This window comes from Callorhinchus milii, unplaced genomic scaffold (genome assembly GCF_018977255.1).
Source record: "Callorhinchus milii isolate IMCB2004 unplaced genomic scaffold, IMCB_Cmil_1.0 Scaffold1, whole genome shotgun sequence".
NCBI classification, from domain to species: Eukaryota; Metazoa; Chordata; class Chondrichthyes; order Chimaeriformes; family Callorhinchidae; genus Callorhinchus; species Callorhinchus milii.
The window spans coordinates 86,389,565-86,403,342 of record NW_024704742.1 but is presented as its reverse complement, the minus strand read 5'-3'; the positions used below and the strand labels follow the sequence as shown (position 1 = coordinate 86,403,342).

Here is a 13,778-nt window from a genome sequence, read left to right as displayed (position 1 = left end):
ACCCATCCATTCCTCTTAGTGAGAGAGGTAGAATGCTGGGTTATTGGCTTGCTTTTATTCTGTATGTAACAGGTAGATGGAATTGAACACATTCTCTGGTAGAAAGATCAAAGCATACATCTCAGTGCACTTGGCATCCATCAGAAATCTTTCGGAACCAGAGCTTGTCATCTCACACTCTGCACCATTACAGTGCACAGCAAATGCATCCCTCACAACCACAAGAGGCATCTCATTGGGAGAACCACCTTCAGTGTTGTTGATTCAGGGAAGTGATCTGGAACAGTGAAGCACTCCAAAGCCAACATCATCAGGCATTGGTTTATAGTGGTTGGAGGCAGACAATGAGCCACATGATGTTCATGTTGTTTTGTAATGGAATCATTGACTCACTGGGGCTTATATTCAGCGTCCAGTGAATTTAGTCCTTGTTTTGACATTACTGTACTGTATATCTTGCTTAGGAATGGAAAATTCAGCATTGAGGTTTGGCTTGGCTATTATTTTTATTAAATGAGGAAATGTAGTTTTTTTTGCCCCCTGTTAAATGCTGAGCACAACCGATGGCTGATCCAAACTTGGCTCCTGAGTAAAATCATTGAAACTTGTTTTTGTTACTTTAAGATCCTCTTTGTTTAGAAGGCAGTATTTTGAGTTTCTGCTCCAAAGCAACCCTGTTTGGGGAGACACTAGATCATAGAGCAGGGGTGTCTCTAAAGAGGAAAGCTAATAAAAGTGGAGAGAGAGAGATTCTTTCCTGAACCACAGTCAAGCGTGTCTCAGTGTAAGGCCTGGGTCACCCCTTTTTATGGAATCAAAAATGTGCTAGTGGCAACAAGATTCAAAAAGGGTTTGTAAATGTTTACTCCTGTCAGTCACTGGAAGTGTGTTATACCAACCTACCCAAAGAGCCATAATAAAGATCATAATAAAATATTAATAGTACTAAGCCCAACACCAACAGTATTGAGCCCCTAAACCAACAGTGCTGAGCCCCTAAACCAACAGTGCTGAGCCCCTAAACCAACAGCGCTGAGCCCCTATACCAACAGTATTGAGCCCCTATACCAACAGTATTGAGCCCCTACACCAATAGCGCTGAGCCCCTACACCAACAGTATTGAGCCCCTACACCAACAGTATTGAGCCCCTACACCAACAGTATTGAACCCCTACACCAACAGTATTGAGCCCCTACACCAACAGTATTGAGCCCCTACACCAACAGTATTGAGCACCTATAGCAAGAGTGCTGAGCCCCTACACCAACATGCTGAGCCCCTACACCAACAGTGCTGAGCCCCTACACCAACAGTGCTGAGCCCCTACACCAATAGTGCTGAGCCCCTACACCAACAGTGCTGAGCCCCTACACCAACAGTGCTGAGCCCCTACACCAACAGTGCTGAGCCCCTACACCAACAGTATTGAGCCCCTGCACCAACAGTATTGAGCCCCTACTCCAACAGTATTGAACCGCTAAACCAACAGTACTGAGCCCCTACACCAACAGTATTGAGCCCCTATACCAACAGTATTGAGCCCCTAAACCAACATTATTGCAGTATTGAGCCCCTACATCAACAGTGCTGAGCCCCTAAACTAACAGCACTGAGCCCCAACATCAACAGTATTGAGCCCCTACATCAACAGTATTGAGCCCCTACATCAATAGAACTGAGCCCCTACATCAACAGTGCTGAGCCCCTATAGCAACAGTGCTGAGCCCCTATAGCAACAGTGCTGAGCTCCTATAGCAACAGTGCTGAGCCCTATACCAACAGTGCTGAGCCACTACAACAACAACAACAACAACAAGATTCCATTTATTGAGCGCCTTTCACGTCGGGAGAACGTCCCAAGGCGCTGTACAGTTGGGTCAGGACCTGAGCAGAGGGGAAATGGTCAGGGTGAGGGGAAGGAAGGAAGGGAGCGAGGAGGGGGTAGAGAGTCGAGAGGGGAGCTGAAGGCTCGGTCAAAGAGAAAGGTCTTGAGACAGGCCTTGAAGGAGGAAAGGGAGGAGGTGGCGAAGGCACTGGGGGATGGAGTTCCAGAGCTTCGGGGCTGAGAGGCTGAAGGCCCGGCCACCGATAGTAGGGCGGTTGGGGCGGGGGATGTGGAGCAGACCGGAGCCAGAGGAACGGAGGGTACGGGCGGGTAGGTAGGGGGATAGTAGGTTGGAGAGGTAGGAGGGAGCAAGGCCGTGAATGGCCTTGTAGATGAGGATGAGGATCTTGAATTGGATCCTCTGGGGGGTGGGGAGCCAGTGGAGGCGAGCGAGGGTGGGAGTGATGTGGTCCCGAAGCCTGGTGCGGGACAGTACACGAGCTGCAGAGTTCTGAATGACCTGCAGCTTGTGGAGGGAGGTGCCGGGAAGGCCGGCGAGGAGAGAGTTCCCATAGTCCAGCCTTGAGGTGATAAAGGCGTGGACCAGAGTTTCAGCGGCGTGAGGGGTGAGGTAGTGCCGTAGTCTGGCGACATTCCGGAGGTGATGGAAGGCGGTGCCAGTTGTGGCGCGGATATGGGGGAGAAAGGACAGCTCAGGGTTGAACAGAACCCCGAGGTTCCTGAGTGGCTTTGAGAGGTGGAGAGTGCAGCCTTGGATGCTGATGGTGTCGGCGCCTGAGGTGCGGAGGCGCTGACGTGAGCCAATCAGGAGGGCCTCGGTTTTGCGTACGTTGAGCTGGAGAAAGTTATCTCTCGTCCAGGACTCGATGTCGGACAGGCAGGCTGTCAGGACATCGGTGGTCGTGGAGTTGAGGGTAGAGGAGGAAAGGTAGAGTTGGGTGTCATCCGCATACATGTGGAAGTTAACCCCATGTCTGCGGATGATGTCACCAAGGGGGAGCATGTAGAGGGTGAAGAGGAGGGGACCGAGGACAGAGCCCTGAGGGACACCGCACGAGACAGTGCGGGGGCTGGAGGAAAAACCATTTGAGGAGACAAAGTGAAGACGGTGGGAGAGGTACGACCTAAACCACTCAAGGACAGGGCCTTGAAGGTTTAGGTGGGAGGACAAGCGGTGGAGGAGGATAGCGTGGTCGACCGTATCGAATGCTGCCGATAGGTCGAGGAGGACGAGGAGGCAGAGGGAGCCCTGGTCACAGCTGGTCAGGATGTCATTGGTGACCTTGACCAGGGCAGTTTCTGTGCTATGGGCAGCACGGAAACCCGATTGAAACTACATCAACAGTATTGAGCCCCTGTGCCAACAGAGTTGAACTGTAACATTGCTGTTGGGAAAGTTGTTGATAGCAACATGAAGGGAGAATATAACCAGTAAATATGGGTGTGTATTTATTGCATGAATGATGTGGCATTGAATAGAATAGCCACAAAATCCTTAAAGTTCCAGAACAAAGTTCTTAAGCAGATGGATGGAGTTGTAGTGTAATTACTGAGGCTTTTTCAAAAGAGTACAACTGCTTACCACACCATCAGTAGACTGAGAGCTGGAGTTCTGAATGACCATATGTGAGTCTTAAAACTGGCCCATCCGTGACTGCAACAAGGCAATTGCTTAGAATCAAGAACATCAATTTAATCAAATGAATGAAAAGTGCTGTATTCCATTTTTATTTCAATACGATTCCAGCTAATTGAAATTCTAACACTCAGCTTCACTAACAACCAGTTGGTTTTCATTTGGTCTTCTTAATGGAGAAGTTAATTATTACTATTGATTGATACTTCCTAGACCCCAGGGCTTGGTTTACTTTTGAAATTCACAAGCAAGAAATTTAGTTAAATTCCACATCCTTGACATAATTGCTGTAGGATTCACTGTTTACAGATACTTTCTCCCACAAAATATACATTCAGTTTACTTTACAGTATATTCTGTCAAGTGTTTTGAGACATCTCAATGACGTGATAAGGCACTATATCAAAAGCAAGGATTATTAATATTATTACTCTTACCATTCCCAAAAATTATTCCTGTGCACTGCAGTGATTAATGTCACACAGCTCCAAATGAATGTAATATTGCTCCACAATATTAACTTCAATTCCAGCAAATATTTCCATGTGTCTTCATCTTAATATTAATGGTAACTTCATAGCATAGTTCCTTCCAGTTATGACTGCCTTACTCATTAAGGTTTTGAATTGCAAGTTGTCTTCTCTTTTAATATATATTTTGCATTCAAATCACCTCACTTTTGATGGTTCTTATTTCTCAATGGGGAACTACACTCCAAACTACACTCTGTGAATGCTCAAGTTCACTGTTATTTTCAGAATGTCCCAAATATAATTTTTTTTTTACGACCCAACCTGATGCTTGAGCGGTTAGACCAGGAAAATAATGGGGCTCAGAAACTGTCTGAAAGGCCTTACTCATGTGCGAAGCATATAACATCATTGTCTAGCTTAATGTTATACATTAATCCTTGCACTTGGGTCAGAGCCTTTCATATCGGGAGGGCTGCCCAAAGTGTTTCAAAGGGTTTACTGAAAAGTGGAGTGATTGTATTTATTTGTAGGTGAACATGGCAGTCGAATTCCACACAGCAATATTCCACAAACAACCATGAAATGAATGAAATGAATGAACAATTTTGTGCCAATGGGATGTTTAACATGAACAGGTAGGTGGGACCTCAGTTTAATGTCTCATCCGAAGGATAGCACCTCCCGACAATTCAATGCACCCCCAGCACTGCATTGGGGGTGTCTGAGTATGTAAGTTCAAGTCCCAACTTGGGTCTGGAACCCACACTCATGTGACTCAGAGGCAAGAGTGCTACCACTGAGCCACACTGAGCACATAGGAGCACTTTGGCAAATGCACCAACATGTTGATGTGAGGCGGCAGCATAAGTTCACTTAAGTGCAAAGGTGGGTACCTTCTGGAGGAAATGGAAATGGGAAGGTGAGAAGAGTCCATGTTAGTTTTGCTGGTGCTTTGCTTTCATGATAAATATAATTTTTTTGTGGAGTCCTGTAGCTCAGTGGTTAGAGCATTCGCTTTGCAAGCGAGAGACCTGAGTTCAATTCCAGGCATCAGGGCGAAACCTTGGGCAAGTTTTCTTACTCCACACGCCTAATAATAATCCCTCCAAAACCAAAAACAATAATAAATTGGTCATTTTCAATCTACGACTGTTTGTGGGACATTGCTGTGCGCAATTGGCTGCCGCGTTCGCCCACAAATATACAGTCAATTCACTTTACAGTGTGTTCTGTGAAGCGCTTTGGGATGTCCTCCCGACGTGAAAAGCGCTATATCAAATGCAAGGATTATTATTATTATTATTTCATGACTCTTTCATCAAGGAATCAAAACTGGGACTATTCTGGCCTGTGTCTAGTGGCTACTCACAAAGTCTTCCATCTCAATGTGCAGTGTTTAGTTTTTTGCTTGTTAAAAAAAAATAAGTTTATCACAACAAAATGTGATCAATGTTGCTATAGCAACACACAGTACTGCTTATACATTAATGGGCAGGCTTGCCATCAGGGCAAATCTGTTTATGTAAAAACAGTAAAGGATACTGCAATAGCAACAAGGATCATTTGTGGTAATACACTTAATTAAAAACAAACACTGTGCACTGCAATGACTCAATGAGTAGCTGCTAGACACAGAGCAGACAAACCCAGCTTTGGTTCCTAGACTCCACTGAATTAGAGTTGATCTCATCCAGACATGTGGTGCTACAATTGGCCTTAGTACTCTTGGTCAGGAGAAGAGAAGCAGCCATGCTCTCTGTTCCTGGTTGCTATACAGAGACACCTGCTGGTGCTGTGAGCGCTGCAGGTTGAGATTAGAAACATTGTCATTTGAATGCAAATATCTGCTGTATAACACAATATGCATCTGTGCATGCACAGCACACATTTCTGTTGCTGTACATGTTAATATGAATCAAAGATCAAGTGTTTCACATGGTTCTGGACTCAGACTTATCTTAATATGTTAAAAATATGCACATTTTTTTAATCCAGTGTTAATTTGGGAGCCTGTTCTCTGTAGTCCTTAAAACAAAACTTGTTTGAAAATGACTGAAATTCAGAATATAGCAAACTTTGCTCACGCTGACATGTTAAGAAAATTGTCAATGTCTAGAACTTGGGTGAAATTTCTGATGCCAGGTCTGTAGCTTTGCCATGAATTTTTGACCTCTCTGGTAGGTGGACAACTGTCATCCATTACATGAACTAGAACAACAAAGGTAAATTCCCCTTGGTTTATTTTCAGCTGATATTCCCACCAGCTCTAATCTCCATGGTCAAATAGAAGGTTGAAACTCATTGTTTAGACTTAAACATGAAGAGTGGCCATTTGGGAAATGTTCTTGAAACTGAACCCCAACACGAGTCATCGCCACCAGGAAAAGAGGGTAGAACAGTGGGGAAAAATACTAACAGACTTATATTGTACCATAGTATGTATCAGGCCAGCATTGTTAAACACCTTGGGATGTCCTCCAGATACGAAAGATGAAATATAAATGTAAATCTATATTGTGAAGTTAAATTATAGATGTGATAGTTTATATGGATAAGTTCTTTTGTTCAACTGATAGTTGAATATTTTTTCACAGTAAAAGTTGCAAATAGGCAATTCATTTATCTGAGAGAAATAGGTCAGGGGCAGAAATGAATTGTCTTGTGTCCCAAAGTTAGTCAGTCCAAGTTGACAGACGAAATCCCTATGTTTGTACCCTTTATGTCTAAGTTATTGTGTCTCTGTTGAAAACAACGGAACCACCTATTAAATAAACAAATATATTCCTGTTTGCATACAGACCAGAATTTTGCATATCCCAGCATTCAGTGACCAAAAGTGACAAACAGGCTGTTTTTATTTATTAGAAAAAACAGCTGTGGCTGTAACCATGGTGACAATCATTTGTTTGCAACAGGGGAAACTAACAAATAGTTATGCAAACATGGTGATGTGCTTGCTCAGAGGAAATTATTTCCATCTGTGATTGTCCATTGCTATTTTTTTNAAACAGGGCTACACATAAATATGAAATGATCCAATTTGGACAAATGAGACTATTCAGGAATTGATCTGAAATTGCTGAGCTCAGGCAACAACCTATGTTGAATCAGTAATTTGCACAGTAATTTACTCATTCCATTGATTGTGCTACATCTCTGGGTGCAAATTATTTGCTGTGTTTGCCTCCATGATAACATTCATTTAATTTATAATTAATCTTATTCTTTAAAGTACTTAAAGATATTTAGTTGTTATACAATGCTATATACAATACTTTTCCAATCTGATTTAAGGGAGTTTCTCCCTGTGTCCTGGCGAACAATCCTTCAGATACAAGGTCAGCAAATGTAAGTTGCACATACATAATAAACCACACCCATGTCATACAAATACAGTATATATGTTTGAAACTATATGAAGCCTACTTATAAATAACACAAATTCAATTTGGATATATATTCCATTTATATTTATGTGCTGTTCTCCCTGAATTCTTGGAATGAGACCACAATCTTTCCATGATGACAGGGGTTAAGTGACACCCACAATATAAAATATCAACCTAGCACAGTTGGTAGCACTGTTGCCTTTGGGTCAGAAGGTTTGGGGTTTGGGACTTTGAGCTCCTATTTTAAACTGGCACTCTAGTGCAGCGTTGGGGGAGCATTGTATTTATTGTTGGATGGAATCAAACTGAGGTCCTGGTCTGCCTGTTCAGATGCAAGTTAAAGATAAGACCATAAGATGTAGGAGCAGGAGTGGCCTTTCAGCCCTTCAAGCCTGCCCCGCCATTTAATAAGATCATCTTCTAACCTAATTCCATTTACTCGCCCTATCCATCCCCATATCCCTTAATCCCTTTATCCTTTAGAAATCTATCAACCTCAGTCTTGAAAGATCTCCACTTCCAATCTGATTTAAAGGAGTTTCTCTCTGTGTCCTGGCAAACAATCCTTCAGATAGATTTGGGCATTCACTGTTTGTGGGACTTTGTGTGTAAATTGGCTGCTGCATTTGCCTACAGATAAGGTCAGTAAGTGCACTTGACATATATATTACATTTGAGTGTTTTAACATGACAGGCATTTTACCAAATGCAAGAGGTATTTCATCATTAACATGCTCCTTCATACAATTGACTTTAATTAGATGTCTAAATACAGTACGTATGCACATTAGACTGATTGTCAGTCAGATATCCCAGATGGCCACACTGATCTCAGCTGTGCTGTTTAGCTGAGGTTTTTGATAGTTTCGGTGTCTGTCTAACAGTAAATTGCCAATGGGCCTGTATTTGCATTATTTTTCTCTAGTGATTTGGGAAAGTTAAAGCTTTGTCTTGACTCAGGAGTAAACATTTGCCACCAATTTACGGTTGTCTGGTTTATCTTTATCGAATGCCCTCTCCGAAGTCCCTTTCTCTGTTACTATAATCTCAGCTGCCCCCGGCTTTGCTCCTTTTGGTCTTATTCTGCAGCATGCACTGATTATAATCAAGCTCAGACTAACCCAAACCAACAATAATACACTGGGAAATCACTCTTCAGTCTCCATGAAATAAGGACAGAAATATTTCACCAATTACACCAGCTCCTTTTCCAATTAAAGAATAAGCTTTTAATTCTGAATGCTATTCCGAAGCCAAACAAATACTATTAATATATATAATATATAGATAAAATCCTTGCAATTGATACAGCACCTTATCATGTCATCAACGTCTCAAGCACTTCACAAGATATACTGTAAAGTGATATAGCAATGTGTATTTTGTGGGCAAATGCGACAGCCAATTTGTGCATATATATATATGTACATAACACAGACTTTATAAGTAGTAGGTAAAAGATTTAAACCACAATAAAAAAATGGAAAGTTTTACCAACAATCTGTTTTGTTTTGCAATCAGTAATTATTCAGAAATCTGCTTTGCTTTGCAAAACAGTACTTTTTTTTCACAGTACAGAAAATGAACAATCAGGTCAGGTCTTTATTGATGTTGTCCTTCAGACCTGCTGGAAACTGAAGAGGCCATTGAGAGGAATTACAGCAGGTTTGAAGAACAACAACATCAATAGAGACCTGATCTGATTGTTCAGTTTCTGTACCGTGAAGAAAAATATTGTTGGTAAAACTTTCTATTTTTCTATTGTATTTAATTCTCTCCTCTTCCTCTTAGACTAAGATCAGATAGCCAGGATTAGAACCCTCAATCTTCCATCTATATGGCTGGTGTTGCGTAGTTTTCTTTTAAAAAGTGAGGAAATTAGCTCACTGGCACCCTAAAATCCTGTAACAAAAGATTGACTCAATTTCAGTCTTCCATTGCCAGGCATGTCTTCTTAGACCCAACTCAGCTTCAGCTTACTCAGTGTAAACTGGAAATCTAACCTTGTACCTATCAGTTCTCCACTGGAGCAGCTTGTCTATGAGGTTGAAAATGCTAAGCACATATCAAGGCTTGGTTTGGGTAGATTACACTGGAACTTAATTGACATGCAGTTATTGCCTTATACAGTATATTGAAGAAAAAATTGTCTGAATTTTTTAACAATTATCTCAAGACCTTCCTCTTTGACCACACCTTTGGTCACCCTCCTACCCCCATCTCCACCCCTCCTGATCCCAACCTCCAGCTCGGGTGCACTTCCTCGACTGTCCAGTGCTTTGAGAAGTCCTCCCGACGTGAAAGGCGCTATACAAATGTAATTTGTTGGTGTTGTTATTGAAGGGAAAAATAATGCCCTTTGTTTCCTTTGTGTTTTTTCATTTACAGAGCATAGAAAAACATTGCCACACAATCGAGGGTCTCCATACCAGCAGATCTGAATGACTGTTGTCTAGAGTTCCATTATTTGGGTCACATGTGAAGTGCAACAAGAGGGCAGGATTCACCTCAGTAACTTGAAAAAGCCTTTACTGTGGATCTTGTAAACGTTGTAAATTATTCTGGGTTATTCCTTCTTGGCCTTCACCGTAGGTGAAAAAAGTTCAATTGAATGGCTTTTATTCAATAAATGTCTACTCCCAGCAAGGGCAAAGGATTGACCATTCTTAAGTCTACACTTTAGAAATTGTGAGTGTGTGGCTTTTGCCAGAGAAGCAGTACAGAATGGCCTCATCCAAGTCTCCCCGATGTTAGTTATTAATATACATATTTACTTGGAATTGCATGGTACGATCTGTAAATATTAGGTATTGTTTGTGTTCTTTTTTAAGATTTATCTTCAGCAGTTATTGGCCAAGCCCTCCAGGCGGTTGGATCCAGGTTGTGCTGTGTATGTACTCAGTTTGAATAAAGTTGGGTGGAAGACTTCGTATTGATATGCAACTTTTTGTACAACTGATCCTCCAACACACTGACTCACCTTCAATTATGTATCTGGGTGAATGGAAATATTGGATTGAATTTCCAGTATTGCATTAATACTTCTTAATAAGAACAACAACTTGCATTTATATAGCGCCCTTCACATGGGGTGACATCTCAGAGCTCTTCACAAAGGCAGGGTCAGACATTGAGCAAGAGGGAAGTGGGAGGGGACCATAGGTGGTATCTTCAACGATATATGGTTTTGGTCAAAATTTGAAGGCAGACAGAGGGCCAAGATGGAGGGGTAGAGACAGAGAGTTTCAGAGGTTAGCGGTGTTGCAGCTAAAGGCTTGGCCACCAATGGTGGCACAGAGGAGGCAGGGAACATGCAGGAGCCTGGAGACAGCTGAGCGGAAGTGGCGAGCAGAGTGAGATAGGGGAAGGTCACAGAGATAAGGAGGTGCTGAGATATAAAAAGATTTATTTCTAGGTGAGAATGAGCCAGAGGAGCCTGGTAACAACTAAAGCGATGGCCATGTGGAGTTTGGTGCAGGTGAGGATACAAAGAAAAAATCCTTCCAGGATTCTGTCCAGTAACCAGAAGTACAAAATATCGACCAGGAAAGCTGGTAGAGGCCAGAATATTGACTTCATTTAAAAGGCAATTTGATGCTGCGATGACAGGGTGCTGTAGAAGGATGAGATTATCTGGCCAAAGGGGCTTTTTCATCCGAACCAATCTTGTAATCTTGTGTCCTGTGTGCACTCCGCTCTGAGTTAACTTGAGCTAATAGGAATTCCAATAAACCCATTGTCAAATACAAAAAAACATGTAAAATTATATCTTGGGATAATATTATGGTTTGTTACTGGTTATGTTTAAACTGAATAATTCGACAGCCAGTAGTAAGAGTATAGAGTTTATTGTATAAGATGAAACATAAGGTTTAACAATCTGTAATCAAATCATACTACATATAACAACACAATAACAATACAACACATCTATGTGAGCAAACCATTTATCACTCGCACGCACACAGGGGTTGCTCAGTACTCCAGACAAACAACACACCTCAAAATACACAACAGAGATCAGGCCCTTGAAATCCCTCAGGGACAAATGATTCTGATAATACATACACTAAGCAGGGACCAGCGTCCGGTAAACCCTCGGATCTAACCAGTTATACACAACAACAGTAGTACTGATAATACAGGGACGACAACACGTATCCAGTAGACCTGGGAACACACCTTGACATACACTGGAGAGATCACAGAACTATCCCTCCTCTCTACCCCCAAACCCTCCCCCCTCTGCATCTCTCCCGCTCTCTCCTCCTCTCTCTCCGTCCCTCTCGCCTTCTATCCCCACTTGACCCTCCCACAACCTCCCTCTGTTCCAGCCTGGGAATCCTCCGCCGGGCTCACCGTGGCACTCGGCGTTGGCTGTCCAGCAGCAGCCACACCGACTGCCCCATTCCCCACCACACTCGCCAGCCACCCCGGACACAGACCCGGGGAGTCAACCTCTCCTCCCTTATCCCCATTTCCCCCACCCCTGCTTCACAACCGGGACCCCCCTCCCCACACACCCTTCTGTCAACCGCTCCCTCCACATCGGACTACAAAATGTCCGCTCCCTCTGTAACAAGGCCCTGGTCATCAACGATCTCATCCTTGATGAGAACGTTGATATCATGGCCTTAACGGAAACCTGGCTCACCCCAGGCGACACCTTCCCCCTCACGGAGGCCACACCACCCGGCTACACCTCCCACCACATCCCTCGCCCCAACCGCCGTGGCGGTGGTGTTGCCCTTATCTCAAGGACACCACTTGCCCTATCCCCCTACTCCTCTGGCTCTTTCCCCTCTTTGAGCACCTCACCCTCTCCCACCCCTCCTTCCTCTCACTTAAAATCCTCCTCCTCTACCGGCCCCCTAAAACCTCTCCCACCTTTATCTCTGATATCTCAACACTTCTCACATCTCTCTGCCTCTGCTCTGATCGCCTCATCATCCTGGGCGACTTTAACCTGCACTTCACCCCCTCCTGCTCAATCTCCTCAGATTTCTCTTCCCTGCTCTCCTCGCTCAACCTCTCCCTCCACATCAACTCCCCCACTCACAGTCACGGCCACCCACTCGACTTGGTGATCACCCGGGGCCTCAGTGTCTCGGATGTCACCATCACCGACAAGGCCATCTCCGACCACCACTTCATCTCCTTCACCACCTCCACCCCCCTCCCCACCTCCACCAGACCCACCACCATCTTCTACCGCCCCTGGAAGAAGTTACCCCCTCAATCCCTAACCGCTGCCTTGGAGTCCTCTGAACTCCTCTCCCTCTGGCCTTCAACCCTCACCGACCCCTCTTCTGCTCTCACCCTCCTCCACAACACCCTCTCCTCCACACTTGACACTCTTGCCCCTATCACCTCCCGTACTGTCTCCTACTCTCGCTCCTCCCCCTGGTTCACCACCCACCTCCGCTCACTGAAGAGCCAGGTGCGGGCCCCTGAACGCACCTGGTCAAATCTGGCCTAACGGTCCACCGACAAATCTGGCTGGACCTCCTCAAAATCTACCGCTCCACTCTAGCCTCGGCCAAATCGTCCTTCTACTCCAGGATAATCCTGGAGGCGAAGGACAACCCCAGGCTACTGTTCTCTACCACATCCCAACTCCTCCGTCCCCCCCGCGCAGGTCATCTCCTCCAACCTTCACTGCGAGGAGATGCTGGATTTCCTTGAATCCAAGATCAAGGGAATCCGCTCCGCGGTCACTTCCCCTCCAACATCCACCCACCACCCACCCCTTCCCTCCCACACTCCGACTCCTACCCATCCTCCCCTACACACCTTCGTACCCGTTTCCCCACCCTCTGTCACCAAACTCATCCTATCCCTTAAACCACCACCTGCTCCCTTGACCCCATCCCCACTCCACTCCTTATCTCCCAGCTCCACCTCCTTGCCCCACATATCACAGACATCGTCAACCTGTCCCTCTCCTCTGGCTCTATTCCCATTCCCTTAAAAACTGCCACCATCACTCCCACCTTAAAAAAACCCTCCCTTGATGCGTCGCAGCTATCAAGCTACCGGCCCATCTCCAACCTCCCCTTCCTGTCCAAGGTCCTGGAACGAGTTGTCGCCTCCCAGCTGCGCTCTTTCCTCTCCACCCATTCACTATTCGAACCCCTTCAGTCGGGTTTCCGTGCTGCCCATAGCACAGAAACTGCCCTGGTCAAGGTCACCAATGACATCCTGACCATCTGTGACCAGGGCTCCCTCTGCCTCCTCGTCCTCCTCGACCTATCGGCAGCATTCGATACGGTCGACCATGCTATCCTCCTCCACCGCTTGTCCTCCCACCTAAACCTTCAAGGCCCTGTCCTTGAGTGGTTTAGGTCGTACCTCTCCCACCGTCTTCACTTTGTCTCCACAAATGGTTTTTCCTCCGCCCCCGCACTGTCTCGTGCGGTGTCCCTCAAGGCT

General features: G+C 44.8%; 1 protein-coding gene across 3 annotated transcripts in view; it reads left to right on the top strand.

Annotated features, from left to right (window-relative positions):
* mamdc2a (MAM domain containing 2a) overlaps positions 1-10,282 on the top strand; it is a 64,529-nt gene extending 54,247 nt beyond the window's left edge. For all 3 annotated transcript variants that reach the window (XM_007906579.2, XM_007906578.2, XM_007906577.2), the window contains one exon: positions 9,735-10,282. In XM_007906579.2, the coding sequence (XP_007904770.1) occupies positions 9,735-9,787 (53 nt within the window). In that variant the 3' untranslated portion in view covers positions 9,788-10,282. The remainder of the gene's footprint in view (positions 1-9,734) is intronic.
* Positions 10,283-13,778: the final 3,496 nt, after the last annotated feature.